Raw genomic sequence first — 25,514 nt, forward strand, 5'->3', positions numbered from 1 at the left:
TCTTGTGTTTTAAGCAGTGAGGCAGGAAGAAAACCTTGTCTAATAAGCATGAATACCCCACTCTTCTGTGTCTCCCTAAGTGCAATTACTACCCAATATATAGGCTCCCATTCTTCAGAAACACTTACTTTGTATTAAAAAACATGAGCGTAGTGAGGAGCGTGGAGGGGGAGTGAGCCCCTAGTTGCTTACACTCCCACAGCATCTCCTCTGTCACACGGCTGGGCAGGACATAACCTACAATAAGAGAGTATTGTCATAACATAGATATGGGAGGTATGTATGGGAGGAGACACACTGAACAATTTGTGTCGACAGGAAAGAACAAAGTGGAAGAAATGGAATGAATAGTATTAAAGATCATAGAGTGATGACACCACTCCTAACTTTAGCTCAAGATTTTCTAGTCCCTTAACTTGTCTTCAGGTCTTATATCTACAGCCCTAAAATAAACTCCTTGCTGCATCAGACAGCAAAAGATATTAATCCCCCCTAAAAGGGGGATTGGTTCACAGTAGTTTGGACTACTAACTCCCCTCTTTCTAGGCCAAGGCAGAGCACAAAGAGGTACTTACTCTGGGCTTGTATAAAGGAAGGAAGCTCTATTAGTGGTCAGAGTTGCCTGAGACTATCTTTCCATGGCAGTAGTTCTCATTTACTTTAGGTGCCTCTTTCACATAACAGAATCCTTAGACTTCCAGGTATTCTTTTTCCAATATGTTAGCCTCTAGAGACCAAGACTGTTGGCCTGCTGGCTATTCTGGGCATGCCCACTGGATAATGATCAACTACAAATTGAGGGCTCAGGGGCAAGACACTGACTTATGCTTGTGTCCTAGCTAGGAGCTGGGTGTATACTCTCACCTAACTAGCTCAGCAGATGGGGCACACTCACTATAGAAGACACACATATTATCTATGCAGTTTGGCTTTTCTCTGTATCTATTTCCAGGAAAAAAAACCCCAAAAAACAGTGCATTTAGTGGGCCTAGGAGAATGGAATTAACTCCATCATTTCCAGAAAGGACTAGAAAGCACATAATGAGATGGCAAACAGAAATAAAATGGCTTCAGCATTTGGAAGGTTCCTGAGGAAAGGTAAGAGGTGCTTGAAGGTATTTCTGGGCATACTTCTCCCCATATGCTCTCTTTTGCCAGCCACTTCCCATTACCCAATCCATTCCTGAAGTAATTTTGTCACTTAATTGTATGACCATGCTGCTTGCTGATTCCTTCACATAAACTAAAACAGAACTTAGCAGTTCAATAGGACTCATATCTGGAAGTCGAGACCTTAGAGAGCAGATACTCTTAACGTTCTTATTTATGTGATGAAGAAAATAAAGACCTAGACAGAGGAACTGATTTGGCTAAGGTTACACAAATTAGGAGGAGGAGCAGGTTTGAACCCAAGACCAGCGATGCCAAAATGAAAAAAAAAATAGTGATATGCAGACAGCAGGCAAAGCATCTGACATATGTTCATCTTATTTGAGTATTACTACACCATGACTGCTGTCTTAAAATATTTCATTGTTCTCTTAAACATGGTAAACCAAATGAAAAAGCCTGAGATTTGAAGCGTTTTGAAGTTTATGTTTCATACTGGCATCCCCACACATTTTATGTTGTCCACAGGTTTTCACAGGACAAAGTTGAGGAAAATTTTACCAACTTCCAAGTTCTTGTCCCACATGGGTGATGGAGGTATGAATGTGAACTACCCCAACAGGGAAAGGGAAAGACTGTCAATGATTCAGATAAAGATCATCTTGGTTCTAAAACAACTATGTTTTGTTTTCTCTCTTCAGGAACTCAAGATAGTGTCAGGAAACAAGTCACTTTGGCCAGGAGGATGACTCACCAAGAGAGGTGACTCGAGGCTGAACATCCTTCAGAACTTCATGAAGCCACTCCGTGAATCGAACATAATAGAGATCTGAAAATATGTCATCTACTCGGCCATTTTCAAAAAGATACTACAAAAGAAACAGAGTCACAGTAGAAACAAGCAATCTTCTAGTTTAGCTTTTTCCAAAGAAGATGTGTTTATCTCCCAAAACACACAGTAAGAGAAACACACCAGACTGTAGGCTTCCTCCACATCCAAGGACATCTCTTGGTCAATAGTCACTGGAGGCTGATGAGGCTTGGTATGCACCGAGGCAGAGCACAGGTTGGGTGGGTGGGTGGGAACTCTCTCTACTGTGGGAGTCACTGCTGATGGACAGCAGTATCTGGTGTTATCTCTGCCTTAGCAATACTGTCTGCACAACTTCTATCCCCCTTCCTGCCCATGAATTTCAAGTACCCACATGCTTCTTCAGGTAGAGTGTGTTCTTAGGAGAAGGGGGAGCCCTCCAATGAGGGGCAGTCTTCCTTCTGTGTTCCTCTCATCCACTTCACTGGTTCACTATCTGCTGGAAGCTGAGGGGTTGGCAGTCCAACTTTGTGTCCTTCTAATGCTGCCTCCACCATATGATTCTCTCCTTCCTTTTCTGCACTTGCTCTGGATTTTCTCATTAAACTGACATATTCGTAAAATTTTATTTTTCCTTACAAAAAAGATAAGAGGTTTAATAAAACCTCCTAGGAAGGGAAGGTAGTCCTTGCCCATAAAACACATAAGCTGACTTGTACAACAGACTAAACAAGGGGCATCTTGGAATTAGGTTTCTATATCCCAGCTAGATCACTTACTTAACCCTTCTCTAAGCTTAGCCAACTCCTTCTCCTCTCAAAATTTCTTGTACTGTTCAATTTTTCAATGGCTTTTCAACAGTTCTAAATCCTATATTTCTACAGCAACACCATTCTATTCTTTCAGGGCCATTATCATCTTTATCCATTATTTCCTTTGATTTTCACAATCACCCCCAGGAAGTACATATCGTAGTTATTATCATGTCCATTACACAGAAAGGGCATCTCTGTAAAGACTCAGAAAGATTGAAGTGACTTACTGGAAGCAGCATGAAACAATGGAGTCCCTTTGGCTATGTTGGCAGAAGACCCAGATTCAAATCTCACCTGGTGCTTGCTACTTGAGTGACTCTGGGTAAGTCCCATCTCCACTCTAGAGTTCAGCTGCCTCCTCTGTACCTACCTTAGAGTGATAAAGAGCTACATTCAAGTCTGGCCTCTTAAACAGTGGCAGCATGGCGCCGGCCAAGTCATCTACCGTCAGTACCCCCAGGCAAATCTCTAAGCCTTCCAGACCAATGAAATCAAAGGTCCAGTTAAAACAAACAAAAACATGAGAGAGTTTGGACTAGCCAACCCCGGAGATCCTTTCAGGCTCCAGTTCTGTGTTCTATATGAATTATCTCATACAGGTAGAGCCCAGATTTCTTGCCTCATTCAGGACTATTTTCACTATATTGAGCTGCCTGCCACAAGTTGTGGCATGCTAAAAATCTATGTCTGCTTTCTGAAACTCAGGGTTAAAATTTAGTTCTCTCACTATGCTTTATAACAAAATGTCATAAATGCACCTAAGCTAAAACACATTTCTATAATGTATAGGGTAGAAAGCCCATCAAGCAAAATGTTACATCTTTTCATTGGCTGGTTAAGAAAAAGGCGTATAAGCAGTGCAAACCTTAGGTTAAAATGAACACAAAGGATATCTGTAGAGTATTTTATCAATTTACATAAATAAAAATGTTAAATAAAAATCAAGAGAGTCATGGCTGAGAAATAAATATCTGACATTACTTTGCTTTTAATCCAAAAAATCAAAGTATTAAGTTTTGATTAAAAACCCCAACCATCCCTATTACAATACCTTCATGAAAGTCCTAGCTGGAATTAGAGATAAAATGCAACTCTGGGAAGATTTCTGGCTCCTACCTTCTGAATACACAGGAAGATATAGTACAGCACATCTGGGTCATATGGTTCACCTTCTCCATTTCGAGCCTCCCGTGTCATTAAGCATAGACCATAATTCAACTCTGCCACAGCTGAGGAGATAAGATCTTCCTGGAACCTCAGTAACTGGCGACCTGAAAAGGAAGTTACAAAGATTACCAAATAGACCAGCTGTGCCTGTGCCATTAAAAACTCCTATCAATGAACCACTGTCAGGACACACAAATTCAAAGTTTCCAGCAGATTCACTGTAACTGGCTATGACCACAATGTTTCCTCATCCTGTTCAATTCCACTCCATTACCAGTTGCTTATTACAGCTGTAGAAGGGAAATGACCATTCCTATCAATGGCAGGTAGGTAGCACAGTGGATATAGTGCTGGGCCTAGAAGCAGGAAGACCTCAGCTAAAGTCCAACCATAGACACTTAACTAGCTGTGTGACCCTGGCTAAGTCTCTTAACCTCTGTCTACCCCAGTTCCCCAAACTGTAAAAAGAGGATCACAGCATTGACCTCTCATGAAGATTAAATGAGATAATATTTATAAAGTATGGATTAAATGAGATAATATTTGTACAATGTTAAGCAGAGTACGTGACACATGGTAGATACTTAATAGATCCTTCTTTCTTTCCTCTTATTCCCCCTACCAGAGACTGGCAAAATACTACCAAGCAAGCCCCAAATGCCCAATTATACAGATGGCTTTTCCAAACAAACCTAAAAAAGAACTTAAATGCAAAGGAGCATATATGTGCATTATAAGGCTGAGGAATAATAATAGGTGACAACAACATAGAGCTTTAAAATGCACAAAGGACTTTATAAAATAGTATTTCACTTGAGCTTTACAGCTGCTTTGGGAGGCATACCACAGATACGATTATCACCAACTTGGAGACATATAACTGCAGCTCAGAGGAGATACATGACTTGCCCAATGTTCACAGAGCTACTAACTGGCAGAACTTTAAGACTACAAGTTCAATCCTCTTTCCACTACATTATACTGCCTGTTAAATAGCACTTGGGCCACATTGTCTAGAAACTGCCAACATAAGCCAATAGTTTCCCTCCCTATCCTGCAGGTTTACCCATACAAAGTAACTCTCTCACATGGCATAATCTCTCAAGTACTGATCATTTGCCATAAACTGGGCTGATCTGCTGTTCAATCTAACTTTCAATTTATGTATTTGGGATGCATCTGCCAAAGGATATAAAATGTTAAATGGTTAAGCATGTAATAATAGCTCAAGGCCCCTAAACAAGTGGTTAGCAGGACAGGAATAAAGTTTTCATACTTATAATAAATGTTGTACTATCTACAATACCTCCTGTGATCAATTCTATATAATTTTCTTAAATCTGGGAAGTATTTTTCCCCCAAAGAAATAAGTAATATAATCAGACTAATCTGGGATAAGAGAAGAAAAAATAATCTATTCTATAAGATTTACTTTTGCTGTCCATCTCCTCTCATCCTCTGCCCTCTTATATGACAGGAGTGAAAAGTGGTATTGAAACTATCCAGCCCCAAACACACTTACGGCCAATGGGTGCAAGTCGGTTCTGGGCATCCTTCTCTAGTTCGGCATTCTTAGTCTGGGCCCAACTTTTCCAAACTTCAAGGCCTTCTTCTGGCTTCAGAGAATTGGGGAGTAGGAGTTCTGGTGAAGGCTGTGGCTGGGCTTGTGGCTCAACTTCAGCAACTTGGACGGTTTGAGCCTATGACAGATAATTCACAAAGCATCACAATCCTGGGCTCTCTCAGAAATCAAATGATTCTGCCAATGAGCTACCTCCTGTATTACCTTGGCTAAGTTCTTTCCCCACTCAAGTCTTGTTTTCCTCATCTATAAGAAGAAGGGGCTGGACTAGATAAATTAGAGGTTTTTAACCTGAGCTCTGCAAATTTGTGTGTGGGGGGCTTGAAAAAATATTTGGTTAATTGTATTTCAGTAATTAGTTTCCTTTGTACTCTTAAGTATTTATTTGATGAAGCTAAAGACTGAGCTACCCACAGACTATACCAGACAGCCAAAAGGGTTCATGACAAAAAAAAAAAGCTAAAAATCTGGACCAGGTGATATCTCTCTCTTTTTCATGGTTAATCTATTCTATTTTGTCTTCATTCATTCATTCATTTATTTTTAGTTCTCAACACTTGCTCTTGTAAGATTTTGAGATCTAAATTTTCCCCCCTCCCTCCACTCCTTCCTCCCCAAGATAGCAGGCAATCTGGTATAGGCTATACATGTATGATCATATTAAACATATTTTCACATTAGTCATGTTGTGAAAGAAGAATCAGAATAAAAGGGGAAAAACCATGAAAAAGAGAAAACAAAAAACAACAACAAAAAAGAAAATAGTATGCTTCAATCTGCATTCAGACTCCATAGTTCTTTCTGTGGATATGGATAGTATTTTCCACCGTGATTTTTTTGGAGTTGTCTTAGATCCTTGCATTGCTGAGAAGAGTTAAGTCTAGCAAAGTCAGTCATCACACAATGTTGCTATTACTGCGTATAATGTTCTCCTGGTTCTGCTCACTTCACTGAGCATCATCTTTCCAGGTTTTTCTGAAAACCAACTGCTCACTATTTCTCATGGAATAATAATATTCCATTACATTCATATACCACAACTTGTTCAGACATTCCCCAATAGATGGGCATCCCCTCAGTTTCTAATTCTTGGCCACCACAAAAAGAGCTGCTATCAATATTTTTGTACATGTGGGTCCTTTTCCCTTTTTTATGATCTCTTTGGGATATAGACCCAGCAGTGGTATTGCTGGATCAAAGGTTATGCAGTTTTATAGCTCTTTGGGCATAGTTCCCAACTGTTCTCCAGAATGTTGGGACGAGTTCACAACTCCATCAACAATAAATTAGTGTTCCAATTTTCCCCATCTTTTCCAACATTTATCATTTTCCTGTTTTGTCATGTTAGCCAATCTGATAGGTGTAAGGTGGTACCTTAGAGTTGTTTTAATTTGCATTTCTCAAATCAATAGTGATTTAGAGCATTTTTTCATATGACTATAGATAGCTTTAATTTCTTCATCTGAAAACTGTCCGTTCATATCCTTTGATCATTTATCAATTCGGGAATGTCTTGTATTCATATAGATTTGACTCAGTTTTCTATATATTTTAGAAATGAGGCCTTAATCAGAGACACTGATTATAAAAATTGTTTCCCAGCTTTTTACTCCCCTTCTAATCTTGGTTGCACTGGCTTTGTTTGTGGAAAAACTTCCTAATTTAATGTAATCAAAATGATTCATTTTGCATTTCATAATGTTTCCCATCTCTTGTTTGGTCATAAATTCTTCACTTCTCCATAGATCTCAGAGGTAAACTATTCCTTGCTCTCTTAATTTGCTTATACTTGCACTCTTTATGTCAAAATCATGTACCCATCTTGACCTAATCTTGGTATAGTTTGAGATGTTGGTCTATGCCTAGTTTCTGACATAATGTTTTCCAGCTTTTCCAGCAGTTTTTGTCAAATAGTGAGTTCTTATCCCAGAAGCTGGTCTTTGGGTTTATCAAACAGTAGATTGCTATAGTCATTGACTACTATGTCTTGTGTACCTAACCTAATCCACTGATCCACCACTCTATTTCTTAGCCAGTACCAAGTAGTTTTGATGATTTCTGGAGCTTTTGTTCTTCCAGATGAATTGTCATTATTTTTTCTAGCTCTATAAAATAATTTTTGGTAGTTTGATTGGCATGGCATTGAATAAGTAAATTAATTTAGCCAAAATTGTAATTTTTATTATACTAGCTTGGCCTACTAATGAGCAAATGGCATTTTTCCAATTATTCAGATCTGACTTTATTTGTGTGAAAAGTGTTTTGTAATTGTGTTCATACAGTTTCTGGGTTTGTCTCAACAAGTAGACTCCCAAGTATTTTATATTGTCTACACAGTTACTTTAAATGGAATTTGTCTTTCTATCTCTTGCTGCTGGGCTTTGTTAGTAACATATAGAAATGCTGATGACTTATGTGGGTTTATTTTATATCCTGCAACTTTGCTAAATTTAGTTGTTAATTATTTCAAGTAGTTTTTTAGTTGATTCTCTAAATATATCATCGGCAAAAAGTGACAGTTTTGTTCTCTCATTGCCTAATTCTAACTCCTTCAATTTCTTTTTCTTCTCTTATACCTAAAGCTAACATTTCTAATACAATATTGAATAACAATGGTGATAATGGACATCCCTTTTTTAACCCTGATCTAGGTGATCTCTAACGTCCCACCAAGCTCTAAATTTATGATCCTAAGGACATCCTTAAAACAAGCTAGGATATAAAGATCATCTTTCTCTTATGTACTAGGCTTAGGAATATAGTTCGGTGAATGTTTGGGCTATTTTACATCCATGAATCCACCTGAAGCCCTTCTAATTCTCTCCCTCAATGAAATAATTCTTCTGACACTTAAAAGAGTCCTTAAGTAAAATCATGGTACTTGTTATAGACAACAAATATCTTTCTTATAGCTTACATTCCCAATGGAATTAATTCTAAAATTATATTGCTCTAGATCAAACAAAAAACAACATGCCTACTAGAGATGGGAAATGACTAAAGCTTTATCCATATTCTCCACATAGATGAAAAATAGTCTTTCATACTTTTAGTAAGTTCATACAGAGATAGACAACATGTCCTCTGCTGGAGTTAAGACAGACTACTGTCATAGAAACAAACTATTATTAGACATAACCAAATAGCCTTGGAGTATGTGGATACCACATTTTCCATAAATTTTTATGAGAGTCAAAAACCACTGCCACAGTTTGAAATTAAATCTTTGGAAACAGTAATTTGTCAATCTTAGACTTTTCCCATATTTCCTTTACCCTCAATTGAAAAAAAAAATTCCTTTTGGCAACCTACTGTATCATCTAACACAACAACATACTTCAATGTCACAGATTTCACCTTAGTTCTCCCTGGCTGACAATTTAGTCTGGGCCCTATAAATCTGGGATTTAAATGGACATCTTCTAACCTCAAACTCAAGAGTTCTTTCCATTTTACCATGGGGTTTTGTTCAAATAAATGGATCTACACATGAACATTATATTTATTTTTGGCTTAATTTCCTCATGTCTAAAACGATCAATTTATACTGGAAGACCTCGAAGATATTTATCAATTAACATTTTACAAGACAAAGAAAAAAAAAACGAAAGAATATGTGAATGTTTATTACTAAATGGAAAGGTGGACAGTTTCTCACACAAAAAAATGGGAGGGAAATTTAAACCTCCTAAGGTTAACAATGAAATTCTAATGCATTTATAGCAATCCATTTTCAGAGTCTTATATATTTGTTTTATATCCTGATGGATTTAGGGTATCAGAGACATATGATCCAAAAATGTTTTGAAATTAAATTTTCCTTCTTATCCTAGCTACAATGCACAACAAAAGATATGAACAGGCTTTCTGGTTAAGATGGCTGCCTGAATGGGGGTTTCAAAACCCTTACTCCAACAAAAACCTAAAAATAGCACCAGATTAAAAAAATAGCACAGTAAGAAACTTCTTCCATACCATTACTGCACAAATTAGCCAAAGCCCAAAGGCAATAGGAAAGGACCAGTACCAGAAAAACCAAAGCTCTTGCTCAGGCAAATAAGTTAAGAGCCTCTCAGAAGGTTCAATGTTGGGCCTATGTCTACCAGTGTAGAGTGCAAGGCTCTGTATCCAGAAGCAGTAAGCATGGAAGCTCCCTGCGAAAGCCTCAGGGTGGCTGAAAACCATCAAAACAACTAGGAGAAATAGTAACTAGAGTGGTAAGCCTACACTCATGAGATATCATTAGAGGGCCCTAAAGATCTATGAGCCCTAAATCTTAAAGGGTCAGAAGGCCTAACCCAGCAATGTGTAGGTCACTTCAGGAACCCAGGGCAGAGACCAAGCGGGGCCAACAACCAGTCCCAAAAGGAAAGCTGGGAATAATGGAGCCTGGCCATGGAAAAAAGTCCCAAGGTTCAGGAAATAAAGATTGGTGTGATGAATAAACCAAAGAAGATACTAACCACTATAAAAAATATCACTGTAGATCCAAAGATACACACACGCGCGCGCACACACACACACAGAAATATAAATCCAATACAGAAGAGGGTAACTCTCCAACAACTACAAGTGGAAACTCCAAGGAAAAAATGGATTTCCCATAAGGACTACAGGAATACCTAGAAGAAATAAACAAAAGTTTAAAATACGAAATAAATGCTCTAAAAAAAAAAGAATTGGAAGAAAAACTGAGCATTAAAAAGTAGTAAATCTTCCCTAAGCAAAAGCCTCCCTGAAAAACTAGAACAGACTAAAAAGTCAATGATTACACAAGATGGCAAGAAATAGTAAGAGAAATCCAAGGAAACCCAAAGGGGAAAAAGAGCATATAAGATGTCTGCTACCAAAAACAATTAATATTTAAACTAGTCAAGGAGGGATAATTTTAAAATCATCAGACTTCTGAAAACAACTAATTAACTAATAAAACCTCAAAATTAAAGGTCACAATAAAAATCCAGAAATTTCAGGTCAAAGAAAAAATACTATAAGCATCCAGAATGAAGCAATTCAGGTATCAAATAACCGTAATGAGGACTGCATAGGATCTGCAAGTTTTAACTATAGATGAGAAGAGATACTGGAATACAATATTCTAAAAGGTAAAAAAGAGAGGCATGATATGATGTTAATGATGTAGTCCCCCTCTAATGGGAGAAGTATGTTTGGGGTGGGCAGAGGCAAGATGGACGAGTAAGAAGAAACATTTTTGCCCAGCTCACCCAGACTCTCACCTGAAAAGGTGTCAAACTGAATTCTGATTGGAAAAAGCCAAGAAGAAATCACAGTCACATTAGCTAAGGACAGTTTAGGGAGATAGAACGGTCTGCTGACACTGGGGTGGGGGCCAGGCAGGAGCAAGTGGGCAGTAGGTACAGAGAAGGATTGTAGCCCACAGGGACTAGGAACACTAAGACAAAAAAAGCACCCAGGTAGAGACTTCACTGGATGCCTGAACTAGTATGGGGTTCAGGAATGGGTGCCATCTGGCAGATGTCACCCATTACCCACTTCTGGGTCACAGATCTAATTTTGGTAGCACTGAAAATTTGCAAGCCCCCAGCTGGAGCTATAAAAGGAGGAGGATATAAAAGAAAAGAAGCTTAGACCAGAATTCCCCCACAAATGCTCACAGAAGTGCCCTTTACTAACATAAAGTCCAAAGTTATATTTTGAGGCTTTTATCAGAGACACTAGTTGTAAAGATTTTCTCCCAGTTTTCTGCTTCCCTCCTAATCTTTGTTGCATTGGCTTTTTTTATACAAAAACATTTCAATTTAACATAATCAGAATTATCTATTTTGCATTTTGTAATGCTATCTCTTGTTGTGTCATGAATTCTTTGCTTTTCCATAAATCTGACAGGTAAACTATTTCTTGCTCTCCAAGATAATCAATTTTTAATGTGACTTAGTGAGGTACATGACTACATTGTTGGTGGAGCTATGAATTAGTCTAACCATTAAGGAAACTAACTTTAAATTATATGAAGAAATAAATAAAAACTACTGACTTTTGACCCTGAGATCCTATTACTGGGTACTTTAGCCAACACCATTAAATGTAGGAAGAAAGGTTTCATGTTGCTGTTATTGTTGTTGAGTCATTTCAGTCCTGTCCAACTCTTTGTAAACCCATTTGAGATTTTCTTTGTAAAGATACTGCAGTAATTTGCCATTTCCTTCTTCAGCTCATCTGATAGATAAGGAAACCAAAGCAAACAGGTTTAAGTGATTTCCCTAGGATCACATGATTAGTTAGTGTCCGAGGTCCAATTTGAACTCAAGTCATCCTGACTCCAAGCCCAACAATCTATTCACTGTGCCACCTAAGTGCCAAGGTCTTATGTATTAACAAACAGATTCACAGTTGTACATTTCTGGTAGGAAAAACTGGAATCAAAGTAGGTGTCCACTGAATGGAGTGTGGCTGACCAAATTGATATAGGAATATAATTGAATATTTTGAAATAAGGTTTTTAGGGTCTTTTGGTTTTTCCATTACCAGAGATTTGCTCAGTATCCCTCTTCCTCCCCGCAGAGAACTATCCCATGTAATAATCAGGATTGTTTTTTAAAGACAAAAAAGAAGAGATATTTAACACAATTAATGAATGCACTGAAAAAGTCCAAAAATATGCTATGTGCAAATCCTGTGGATTTGCCATTGCTGTGAAGATTGGTTGGAAGTGTTCTCTCATGTGTCTTCTTTAGAGCTTCACTTGATTTAAAAAAAAAATAATTCTGCAATCTTTAGTTTGCTTTTATGTATGGTTCTTCCCATTTACATTACTGTATGTATTTTTCTTTTGGTTCTGCTTGTTCAGTTCATTTGGATCTTTCTACAATCTTCTGTATTCATCACAGTCATTTCTCAAAGCAATGTAACATTACATTACATTCATGTACCACAATTTATTTAGTTTCTCCTCAATCAGTAGACTTCTACTTTGTTCCTAATTCTTGGCTTTCACAAAAAGTGCTGCTATGTATCAATGGCTTCCTTGGAGTAGAAGCCCAGTAATGAAATCTCTGGTTGAAAGTGCATGGACATTTTAGTCATTTTATTTGCAAAATTTCTAACTGCTCTCCAAAATTGTTGTACTGATTCACAGTTCCATTAACAGTGCACCCACGTGCCTATAGTCCTATAATCCTTCCAAGACTGACTACTGCCATCTTTTATAATTTTTGCCAATTTTTAGGGTATTATTAAAATCTTACATGTTGTTTTGATTTGCGTTTCTCTTATTAGCAGCTGAAGTATTTTTTAGTCAACTATTTGTTCTATCCTTGGACCATTTTATTCATTGCGGAATGACAATTGGTTTTATGTATATACATATATGTGTGCCTTTATAAACTGTTTATATATCTTGGCTACCAAACTAACGTCAGAGAAATTTAATTAAGATTTTTTTCCTATTAGACTGCATGCCTTCTTTTCTGATGTATATTAATTTTACCTATACAGAAGCTTTTCAGTTTCATGTAATTATCTATTTTGTTTCTATTATCTTTTGTAATGGCCTCTATTTTTTGTCTGAGAATACAGCTCCTAACCATACCTGTGAGAGACGCACTGAATAATATAAGATCTGCTTTTCTTCTAATTTTTTAGATGGTATGGTGTTTAATACTAAGGTCATGTATCCATTTAGAAGGTATTGTGGAATCTTGCAAATGAATCTATACAAGTCTTTAGTGTGTTCTAAAAGACTGATCCCCATGTATTTCATGCATTTTATAGTTACCTGAAATGGGATTTCTCTTTCTATTATTGCCTCTTGGATTTTGTTACTATTATATAGAAATGCATTTAGGTTTTGAAGTTTTATTTCATAGCCTTCTACTTTGTTGAAGTTATTACTTGTCTAGATTAGTATCTTTGTTGATTCATTATGATTATCCAAATATACCATCCTATCATCAGCATGTAGGGATAATTTTATCTCCTCTTTACCTAACTTTATGGCTTTAATTTCTTTCTCTTGTCTTATTGCTGTTGTTAGCATTTCTATAACTATCTCAAATAACATTCAAAGTATCCTTTCTTTACCTTTGTATTTAATGGAAAAGGTTCTATTATAGCGGATTGTATATGTTGCTTGTTTTGGGGTTTAGATAGATTACTTTTAGCATATTAAAGTTCCCTCTATACCTATATTTTGTAGAGTTTCCTGCATAATGAATGCTGCATTTTTCAAAGGCTTTTCCTACATCTATTGAGATAGTCATGTGGTTTGGATATATTAAAAAATATGATTATGCCGTTTTCCTAAATTTGAACCAAGGATCCTTGTATCCATCCTATAAATCCAACTTCGTAATAATGGATGATTTCTTGAATAAATAGCTATAGTATGGACAAAATTTTATTTAATATTTTGAATTAATGATATTAGTCTACAGTTCTCCTGTGTTTTATCCTTCCCTGGTTTAGGGATAAGGCCTATGCTGTCTTATAAAAGTATTCAGGTAGGGTGCTTTTTTTTTTTTTATTTTTGAGAATAATTTGCATAGAATGGGTAACGTCTTTAAAAATATTTGATAGAATTCCCCTGTGAATCCTTCAGGAGCAGGTTATTTTTTTACTTTTTGGTTCCATTCCAACAAGTTCTATATTTCTTTTTTTCTGAAATGGGTTATTTAAGATTTCTATTTGGTCTTCTGTCAATTTAGGTGTTATACATTTTAAAAAGTATTCTATTGGGGCAGCTAGGTGGCTCAGTAAGTACAGTACCGGCCATGGAGTCAGGAGGACCTGAGTTCAAATCTGGCCTCAGACACTTGGCACATGTACTAGCTGTGTGACCTTGGGCAAGTCACTTAACCCCAACTGCCCTGCCCCTGCCCAAAAAAACCACCAAAAAAACAAAAAACAAAACAAAAAGTATTCCATTTCTTTTATGTTCTCAGTTGTATTAGCATAACTGCATAAAAGATTCTGATCTTTAAAAATTTCTTGTGGTTTTGTTGTGATTTTATCATGCTCATTTGCTTTTTATTCACTGCCTTCTTTAATCAATTTTGTTGGTTATTCAAAGACTCGAATTTTTAAAATTTTTCATTTCTACGGTGTTTTTTCAAGAGGAAGGACATTCCCAGTTAATCTATTTCTCTTCTAATTTTTAATACCTTCTTTTTTGAGCTTATTTCAGCTTTGTTTGTTAGTTTCTTAATTTTTTAAATGAATACTTACTTTATTAATCTTCTCTTTTTCTATTTGGTTAACATAAGTTTCTAAGGATATGATTTTTCCCAAGGACTGCTTTAGCTAAACCTGAAATTTTTCGGATGCTATTCCATTATTATCATTTCCTTTTATATTTATAATTTCTTCTTTTACCCATTCATTATTTAAGATTTCACTGTTAAGCCTTTATTTGTGTCTATCTTTTTTTTGTTTTCGCTGAATTGATTACTATTTTTATTGTGTCTTGATTTGTAAAGGATGTACATGCTATTTCTGCCTTTTTACATTTCTTTGTAGTATCTCTGTATCTTAATATGTGACTGATTTTTGTGAAAGAAAATTCCAGCTGGTACTGAAAAATAATTATATTATTTTGTAGTTCCATTAAGAAGATGCTCTAAGTCTTTTATCTGTTGTTTCTCCTGTGATTTGTTCAGTCCTATTTTCCATTTTGTCTTTCTGTTAAACATATCCAAATTTGAGACACTGAAATCTGCAGTCATTATCGTGTTACTGTCTATATATTATATACTCTTTTTCATATTTTTTATTCAATTTTATACTCAGGTCTGAATTCTTTCCTTCCTGCCCTTCTCCCCCAATTACTGAGAAAACAGGAAAAATAAAACCTGTTCTCACACATACAATCTATCTATTCATGTGGTTCAGTTAATGTTTCCTTTATGAATTTAGACTATGTAGCATTTTAAGCATCTCAGTTTAAAACTGACATTGATTTAATGTTTATGGCTCTATACACAGTTTCCTTATTTGTGCCTTTTTGTGTTTTGAATGTTTGTTTTTTTCCTTTGTCTGATAGCATGATTTCAATTCCTGCTTTTGGATTTATTTGATGCATGCTACTTTTTCCAGTGCCTTAACTTTATTCTGTGTATATCTATGTCTTTTTAAATGTGTTTCTTGGAAGCAACAGACTGAAGTTTTGTTTTCTTATCCAATCTGTCACTTTTTTTGTTTTATTGGATTGTTTAATCCATTCACATTTAAAATTAGGGGCGTTAGGTTTATATTTTCCCCCATTTGTCTCTAAGATTGGGTTTTCTCTTCAAATTGTGATTTGTTTCCTTTGTCCATTAAAAATATAGTAAGATATCTCTTCAGTTACTTTTTTTTAGAGGGGGGAAGGCAGGGTAATTGGGGTTAAGTGACTTGCCCAGGTCACACAGTTAGTAAGTGTGTCAAGTGTCTGAGGCCGGATTTGAACTCAAGCCCTCCTGACTCCAGGACCGGTGCTCTACTCACTGCACCACCTAGCTGCCCAGAAAGAAATTTCTTAATAGTCTCTCAATTGTTATTTTGTTCTTGTTGCTGCTGTGGTTGCTATATTTGCTTATCTTTCTTATATTTTTATCATCTAGGGTGTTTGCGAAGCGAGTCATCTCTTAGAGTCTGGTCTTCATTATAAAAATGTCTTGAATATCTCTTATTACTGAATATCCATCTTTTCTCATTTATAGTTAAGCTCATATTTTCAGGTTAATTCACCTTAGATATATCTTGAGCTCTACTGCTCCTTGGAATACATTGTTCCATTCCATATTTTCTGGTGGGTACAGAATAGTCTCATGCCATTTAACTTTTCTTCTTTTGCATTTGAAGGTCTTTCTCATAGTAGCTTGCAGATTTTTTTAAATTTACCAATCAATTGTTAAATTTAACCACTATGTGCGCTGGAGTATGCAAGGCTTGGTTTGTTGGGGTTTTTCTTTTCCTGGAGACAATCTATTAAGTCTTTAAATAAGCATTATCTTTTCTGTGTTCTAGGCAGTTTTCTTGTATCATTTCTGCATTATGGTTTTCAAGTTGTTTACTTGTGTTCTGGGAGACCCATAATTCTAAAGTTGTCTCCACACATCCTGTCTTCAAGATCAATGTTTTGCTTGTATGGAGAACATGTTTTTCTTTTAGTGTTACTGCTTTTGGTTTTTGTTCTTCCATATTGTCCTTCAAGTCTGTGTATTTGATTCTTAATCAGTTATCCTGTCTTTTGTTTCTTTGATGAGACTTATCACTGAAGATTCAACTTTTTCTGTTCTGCCAACTGTTGCTGCTGCACAGGACATAAATTCTCTTTTAAATTATTCAGAAACAGCATACAGTGGGTCCATGCTCTCATCAAAATCCAAAGGTCCTCTGCCTTCTGAGGTATACAATCATTTTCCTTTATCTTGCAAAATTTATTCCTGGCTGCCTGTGCCATTTACTAGATCTGGACATCAGATTTTCTTCTGCGATTAATGTCTTCATTGTTGATTTATATGCTTGTGTTCAAGGTCTTTGAGTTTTCTACTTCCTGAGATCTTTGATAACTTCAGTCTTTTTTTCTTTATTTCCCTCTATTGCTCAATTTCTGACTCCTTCCCCTTTGATAGCTGTTTCCTTGAGGAACGGACATCAAAACAGCTCAGTCTCCTCCTATAATGTGCAATTTCCACTTCAGCAGCCTTAGATCTCTGACTCATGTGACTTCCAGGGACATGCCTCACCCCTAACTGGATGCTGAGTTCTTTCCCTCAAACCTAGTAAGGCGTTAAAGTTCAACTTCTCCAACAAGTGTCCTGCTCTATTCCCTCTGTTCCTTAGTTCACTGCCCTGTATCATAAAGTCTTGCCACCCCACTGTTGCAGCTTGGGTAAATTTTTGCATTTTCGAGTTTGGATCTCCTAAACACCGGTTTTGGCAGCACTTGGGAGTTTTACTTGCACCTGGCTGAGTTTGACACCTCTAGTGTGACAGATGGAAGTAATGAACTTGAAGTTATGAAGATCTGAGTTCAAAAACCCTACCTGTGAAACTAGCTATATAAGTCACCTGGAGAACTCACTTAACCAATCTGTGTCTCTGTGAACTAAGGGGGTTGGACTCAATGACCTCTAAAGTCTTCGTATATAAATGTTATAATATTCTACCACCAACCATCTAACTTTCTTTTTACTGCTTCAGAATGCTAGAAAGGTCAATAAAGAATGACCCTGTCATTAAAGTTTGTTTAAGAAGAATGAAAGTCAGTGAGTACGATGGAGAAGAGATTCTGAAATCATTCTCAGCCTAGAGATGCTCACACTAAGACACCTGGGAACTAAGATCAACTTAGTAAACAGCATATTTACATATTCCATCTCACATACTCACTGAGTAGTAGAATGGTGAGCATAAGCATAATTTCAATTTTCTCTCCTTTAGCAAAGTATGTTAAGTTGAATTTAAGGTAAATCTACCGTAAAACTGCGAATTTTTAAATAACCAATCTTGGCCAGGGGAAGAGAAGAAATGTACCTCCCTCTTCTCAGTGGAAAGGTGAGACTACGGGCTTAGAATGTTTCTACACATATTGCCTGATGCAGTCAATGCCTCAGTTAGTTTTAAATGTTTTTCTTTATCACAAGGAAAGGCTCTTTTGGTATATCTGGGAAGCATAATAACCAAAGATAACTTTTTTAAAACAGAAAAAGTAATATATGAATATTTGGGATTGGTAAACACCCAACTCAAATTATTTCGTAAACTTTTGTGCCTCTGTCAATAATATACTGAATTCTTAGATTAACAAACATTGACAAGTGCTCTAGTATTGTCCATACAAGAAAAACTTTCCTTCAGTGTTTAAATTAAATCATTGCCTCCTAACAAGTATGACAGATTCTGAATAAAGATAACAAAACAAAGTATAAGTGAATATTTCAAAATGTCCTATCAGGTTAAGAAAATTCTAGATGATACTTTGGTCATATGACCAAACATCCAGCACCAACTTCTTTCCATGATGCTTGATAAATGAGATACTTAATTCATCTCACCTGATTAAGGAGCCCTCTGGCCTTCCTTCATGTTAGGCATCTAGGTATTAAAGGGGATAGAACAAAGGGCCTGGGTCAGGAAGACCTGAGTTCAGATTCTATCTCAGGCACTACTAGAGGTGTGTGACCCTGGGAAAAGTCACATAATCTCTCTGTGCCTTGATTTCCCCAACTATAAAACATAGATAATAATAGCACCTCCCTCACAGGGTTGTTGTAAGGATTAAATGAGATAATATTTGTAAAGCATTTAACACAGGGCCTGGCATGTAATAGGCACTTAATAAACACTTGTTCCAGACAGCTTTCAGATGAAGACATTAAAGCTATCCATAGTCATATGAAAAAATGCTCTAAATTACTACTGATTAGAGAAATGCAAATTAAAACAACTCTGAGGCATCACATCACACCTATCAGATTGGCTAACATAACAAAACAGGAAAATGATAACTGTTGGAGAAGATGTGGGAAAGTTGGAATAGTAATGGTGGAGTTGTGAACTGATCTAACCGTTCTGGAGAACAATTTAGAACTGTGTCCAAAGGGCTATAAAACTGTGCATACCCTTTGATACAGAAATATTGCTACTAGGTCTGTATCCTAAAGAGATCATAAAAAAGGGAAAAGGACCCACCTATACAAAAATATTTATAGCAGTTCTTTTTGTGGTGGCCAAGAATTAGAAACTGTGGGGATGCACATCAAATGGGGAATACTCAGGAACAAGTTGTGGTATATGAATGTAATGGAATACTACTGTGCTGTAAGAAATGATGGGCAGAAATTTCAGATTTCAGAAAAACCTAGAAAGATTTACACGAACTGATGCTGAGTAAAGTGAGTAGAACCAGGAGAACATTGTACACAGTAACAGCAACAAGGTGTGATGACTGACTTTGACAGACTTAGCTCTTCTTGGAAATACGATTATCTAAGACAATTCCAAAAGACTCATGATGGAAAATGCTATTCACATCCAGAGAATGAACTATGGAGTCTGAATGCAGATTGATGCATATTATTTTGCATATTATATTTTTCTTTCTTTCTTGAGGTTTTCCCATTTTGTTCTGATTCTTCTTTCACAACATAACTAATGTTGTGATATGTTTAATATATATGTGATAATGTTTAATAATTTAATAATTTAAAACTGATATTAGATTGCTTGCTGTCTTGGGGAGGGGGAGGGAAGGGGAAAAATAATTTGGAACCCAAAATCTTACAAAAGTGAATGTTGAAAAAATGAAATAAATTGTTAGAAACATACTTAGTCTAGGAATAAACAACACTCGTTGGAAAGCCAGAAAGGTTTTAATTATATTTTACATTTATTCGTTCCGAGTAAATGGGTAAGTCCCTGAATGGAGTAGAAGAGAGTACAAGGACTGAGACAGAGGCCAGTCCTTTTACTGACTCGAAATTCGAATCTCCCACCTGGCTTTTCATTGGTCAGATGCAACCTCCTGACTGCTTACATCATGCTCTCCTCAAACAGCTCTTTAAGCATGCTTCTAACCTTTCACCCAATCAGAAGCCTGGTTTCAGCTAGATCACAGCTCTGATTAGAATCAGTCACCTGACTTACAATCTGCTAACACTATCCTGTGGAAACACTCCCACTATTTCTCACATAAATAAATGCTTGTTCCAAACTGTGGTATATGATTGTAATGGACTATTATTGAGGTATAAGAAATGACAAGCAGGATGATTTCAGAAATCCTTGAAAGACATATATAATCTGATGCATAGTGAAATGAATAGAACCAGGAAAATGTACACAGTAACAGCAATATTATTCAATGAAAAACTGTGAATAAATGAGACTTGAATCCCCCCCCCAAAGAAAAACTAAATAAAATGTTTGTTCCCTTCACCCCACTCACTTTCTTCAATTACCAGTTCTTTCCTGACTGCCTAGACTGAGTTTAATGAGATTAAACTAAATATGTAGTGAATCAGAGAAGCATGGAAGAGTGGGAGATATACTGAGCAAGTCACTTCACCATTCAATGTTTCAGGCAACGGTCTAAGGCATTTGTCTGCACTGGTAGAGGAGACATGCTCATTTGGTATCCCTCATACCAATTATATCAGAGGTCTACAGCCTATACCTACATCATGACTAGTCACTAGGGTGATGTACCTCTTTCCCCACTGCCAAAATAAGAATCAGAGATAGTCATTTTGCTCAAGCGTAGAAATGAATCATGCGGTTTAACTCAATTTGGACCTTTAAAAATTGTCTCTTCTGTACTGGGGCACTGAACCAGGGATGAGGCACTGAACAGAGGCAGAAACTAGAAAGAACTGATCAAAACATTCCCTGCTTTCAAAGAGCTTATATTTGACTATGGTAATGCAGGTGACCAAAGAAATGTAAATATAAGGAAATTTGAAGAGGGAGAAGAATATTAGTTGAGGCGGTCAGAGAAGTTTTTATAGAGGAGCTATCCTAAGCTGAGCCTTGTGGAAGGTCAAGTTGGTGAGGAGAGGGGAGCACTTCTGAATGACAGGTAGTTTTTGGAAATAGACTGAGGAAGTAAAGGGACAGGCAAATAGCTGGGAAGCCAATAGTGATCTAGTTTGGCCTGAATATATAGAGTACAGAGAAGAGGATGACGTGCAATAAGGCACAAAAAGGAAGGCTGGAGCATGACTGTGGAAAGCCTAAAGTTCCAGACTAACAAGTATGTATTTTATCCTAGAAATAATCAGAAGCCACTGAAAGTTTTTGAGAAGGAGAATCATTACATCATGGGGTCTGTACCTTAGAAAAATTATTTTGGCAGCTTTATGAAGGATTAATTAGAAAAAGGAAATACAAAAAGTAGGAAGACCAAAATATTATAGTTCAGGTGAGTTTTTAGGAGCACCTGAATTAAGATTTTGGTAAAAAGCAAGGTAGATACTAAAGATGCTTTGGTCACAGCATAAACAAAACTTAGCAACTGATTCAATATGGGTTCTTAGGGAGGAAGAAAAATTGAAGCTGACTTCAAATTTAAAAACCTGGGTACCTGGAAGAATGCTATCTTTAACATTAATGAATGTGTTTGGAAGAGAGACCTAATTAGGGGCAGGAGAGATTATGGTCTGAACATAATGAAATTACAATGTTGTGACATGCTTTCCATCTCCAGAAAGTAATGGACTCAGACTACAGATTAAAGCATATAACAACTAGCTAGGCAAGCAGGCAGATGACAGATTGACAGATAGATAGACAGATAGATAGATAGATAGATAGATAGATAGATAGATAGAGCGAGCTAATATGGGAATTTGTTTTGCTTGATCATATACATATTTGTAACAGATTTTGTTTTTATTGTCTTCTCAAGAGGAGATGGAGGGGAAGATAATCGGGAGACAATTCAGAAATGAATATTAAATTAAATTTAAAAATGAAATTACAATGTTGACAGGATGTTCAAGTGGAGAGGTCTAGTGGTAATCTGATGATGCAGGACCAAAGTTCAAGAGAGAATAGGATGGCATGTGTATTTCACAATTATCTGCATATAGAAGATAACTGAACCTGAGAAAGATAAGATCACCAAGGGAAGAGCACAAGTCACAGGTAAAAATCCAAAACGGAGGCTTTTTGAACACCCACACCTGAAGGCTAGAGAAAATTTATGATTTAGCAAAGAAAAGTGAGAAGGAATCTTCAGACTGGCAGGAGAACAAGGAGAGACAAGTTAAAGAAAGGAAAGGAAGAAATATTATCTACAAGTAAGAGTGGCTGACAGCATCAAAAGCTGCTGAGGGGTCAAGAAAGATGAAGACTGAGAAAAGGTCATAAAATTTAGTAGTTAAGATCATTTGTAAACCATGAGAACAGCTTTAGAAGAGTAGTAGGGTTAAAAACAAAACTACCAAAGAGTTGAGAAGCGAATAGAAGCAATAAAGCTGGACAATTATTTTTAGGAATTGAGTAATGAAGGGAGAGGGGTAAGATGATAGCTCAAGGGGATGACAAAATCCAGCAAAGCTTTTTTAAAGAAAGTGGAATTTTTGAGCACGTCTGAAGCTAGCAGGGAGGGTGCCAGCAGATATAAAGAGAATGAAAATAAGAGAGGAAGGAATGATTTCTTGAGCAAATTCCCAGAGGATAATTATTATCGTATATTCTCCTGGTTGTCTATATGCTGTTCTTCATAAGAAGATCCATCTCCTATACTTGCACTGGCTGTCTCTCATGCCTCCCACTTCTGCCTCTTAGAATTCCAGGATTCTTTCAAGATTCTGCACAAATGCCACCTTGTACAGGGAGTAGGTTTCTTTCCTGGTCCCTCCACCTACCTTTGAGGTTACCTTGTGTCTACTCAGTGTATAATTATGTGCACACTGTCTCTCCAATTAGAAAGCAAGCTCCTTGAGGACTGAGATGATTTTTCTTTCTCTGTGTATCATAAACACTTAATACAACACCTGGCACACAATAAGCACTTAATAAAACAGCAACCTCACTCCTCCATCCTTCTTGATCACAAATCCAATCAAGGGGGAAGGACTACAAGAGAGGTCTGAAATAGCAGGTCCTCTTTTCCTGCCTCTTCCCTCTGCAATGACAGCAAGTCATTCATAAGTAGGCAGTAAAAGAGGCTAGAATGGCTGCTGCCTCCCACAAATGGCAGGAAAGATGGCTGTCTGGAAAGGAGACCAGAAGGATCATAATGGATGGCTAAACATTTATCCCAGGGTAAAAAGTAGTTACATACGACTCACCTTGGAAATCACAATAAATGAAAAGCATGAAGTCCAGAAACCAGGTTGCCCCGGCTTGTGAGTCATCCAGTATAAATGAACTTGATCCGTTAGCCAACCCCAGACCCCAGACTGCTCTTCACATCCCATCTGATCATCCACCTAACCCTGACTCTGCTATTTACAACCTGTATAACCTTGGGCATGTGACAATCTCTCTGAGTCTCACTTCCTCATCCAAAAAATGAGTAGGTTGGACTAGATGATCTTTAAAGTTCCTCCCTTGTTCTATGAACCTACGTGATCTATAACTTAGCATTCTTTAAGTTAATACAGGTAGTTCTTGTTTTATGTGAGTGTGTGTTTTATGTAAGTGTAAGTTTTTAATGTAAGTTTTATGTAGATGTCTAAAGTTTTATGTAGATGTCTACATAAAGCAATAAATAATTGGAATTTGCCCCTGGGGTGGGGGAGTACTTCAGGTTGTAAAGGGATGATACTGGCACATGGCTCAAGGACACATGCAGACCAGGGAAAAAGAAGCAAGAGGAGGAGAGAAGAGGAATATTCAAGGGGCAGACAAATGGGAGCTGGACACAGACAGGAGGATAAGCAACACACAGAGGCCAGGGACAGACAGGCACATGGATGCAAGAGACCCAAGGGGGCTGGGTGGGTGGGATGAGTGGTGACAAAGGTCTCCTCTCCCAGCCAGAGGTCTCAAGCCAAGCCCCCGATCAGGTAGTGGTGCTTTTTCTGCCATTACGCTCTGCTTTCACTTGTGGAGTTGGGGCTTGGGTTTTTTTTGGTGAAGGGATGGAAGGCTGTGGGGCACTGAGCTGAGGGGCAGGAATGAAGAAAGAGACAACAAAGTACCATATGGTAAAGATAACATAGGTGTTTTCTGGAATGCTGATTTCCTTCAGAATTCTTTATGTAAAGCTGAATTTCTATAATGTGAATTTACATAAAGTGAGAATTGTTTGTATACTGTCAGTCAGTTTCAAACAATTCCCTCTAGTTTTCAGTTATTCACAAAGTTTCAAGCTTCCATTTGAATCTGAAAGTCATTCAATAGGAAGCAAATATTACAGTTCTAAAAAGGGAGTCTGATTCTCCAAAAGGTTTTGATAGCAAACATTTAATAACTATGTACTTTGTGTTCTGTGGACTCTATAATGAACAAAAACATTATATGAAGTGATTTATAGATATTCAATATAAGTTTCAACCTTGGATAAATGGTCTCAAACAAGCAACAGTGCTGAATAAAATTCCATAGCAACTCTCTTCCCAAAACATGACTAGTATTTATGCATGATTTTTTTTTTTTTTAGCGAAAACCTCAAGATTAGCCTACTTCTTCGGTTCCTTAGGTGAGAAATCCAGGTTCCCATATAGAACTACTTCAGACCCCAAAGAAAGAACACTAAAGGAACTTTGGTTAATCCAAAAAAAAATAGGAGGTTGGAGAGGAAAAAAAAACACTATAGAAAAAGAGAAACAGAGGGGAGAAAGAATGCTGCTTTCAAGAACAAATACATGAGGATGTGCCAAACTTTTAGATGATACTTAGAAAAAATAGGAAAACAAAAATCCAAATTAATTAAAAGTGGTTGGGCAAGCAGTTTTTCGCTGGCTCTGAGAAGGATGTCAGTATTCAGCTTCAAAGAACACCTTATTTCAATTTTATTTCTGGAAGGTATGCTTCTTGGCTTACTCTAGGAATCAGGCATGAAGAAAGCATCACCTTCAAATTATTCTAGTTGACTAACAATCAACAAAACCCCTCCTTTCCTCCACCTAGCACTGGTTAGATATACAGAAGGTTCTATCCCTATGCCATACTAAATAGGATTTAAAGTATCTCCAGGCTTGCTTTCTAGGATCTTCAATTTCTCTCTATACAGGTGGCTTCCCTTCTACCTCCAAATACTCCTAAGATTCTCACCTAACGAATCTTATATATACAACCCCGAGTCTTCTGAACAATTATGAACCTCGTTAAAACTCAAAGATAACATTTTTACTTCCTCATTCCTATCTGATTGTTCTTCTGTATTTGCCACTGCTGATGATTACCTTTTCTTTGCTCCTTTAGCTATCACTCATACTGTGGTTTCTCCTGCTTTTCTTCCTTCTCTTAACTCTAAATTACTCACAAGGCTCAGTCTCTACCCTCTACTATTTTTTCCTCAACAGTCACTTTCACCAAAGCTTTTGCTTCTATACTACTGACACCTATACTTTGATATCTTGGCCTTCCACCTGACTATACTTCTGTCTAAAACTGA

The 25,514-nt window shown here is 37.0% G+C and overlaps 1 protein-coding gene across 1 annotated transcript in view; it reads right to left on the reverse strand.

Moving 5' to 3' along the window:
• Window positions 1-25,514, reverse strand: part of QRICH1 (glutamine rich 1) — a 78,328-nt gene that overhangs the window by 2,481 nt on the left and 50,333 nt on the right. Inside the window, exons 4-7 of the mRNA XM_036738345.1 lie at window positions 5,426-5,603; window positions 3,853-4,007; window positions 1,865-1,979; window positions 129-237 (exon numbers count right to left, since the gene is read on the reverse strand). Coding sequence (XP_036594240.1) covers window positions 129-237; window positions 1,865-1,979; window positions 3,853-4,007; window positions 5,426-5,603 — 557 coding nt within the window. The remainder of the gene's footprint in view (window positions 1-128; window positions 238-1,864; window positions 1,980-3,852; window positions 4,008-5,425; window positions 5,604-25,514) is intronic.

This window comes from Trichosurus vulpecula, chromosome 9 (genome assembly GCF_011100635.1).
Source record: "Trichosurus vulpecula isolate mTriVul1 chromosome 9, mTriVul1.pri, whole genome shotgun sequence".
Lineage (NCBI taxonomy): Eukaryota > Metazoa > Chordata > Mammalia > Diprotodontia > Phalangeridae > Trichosurus > Trichosurus vulpecula.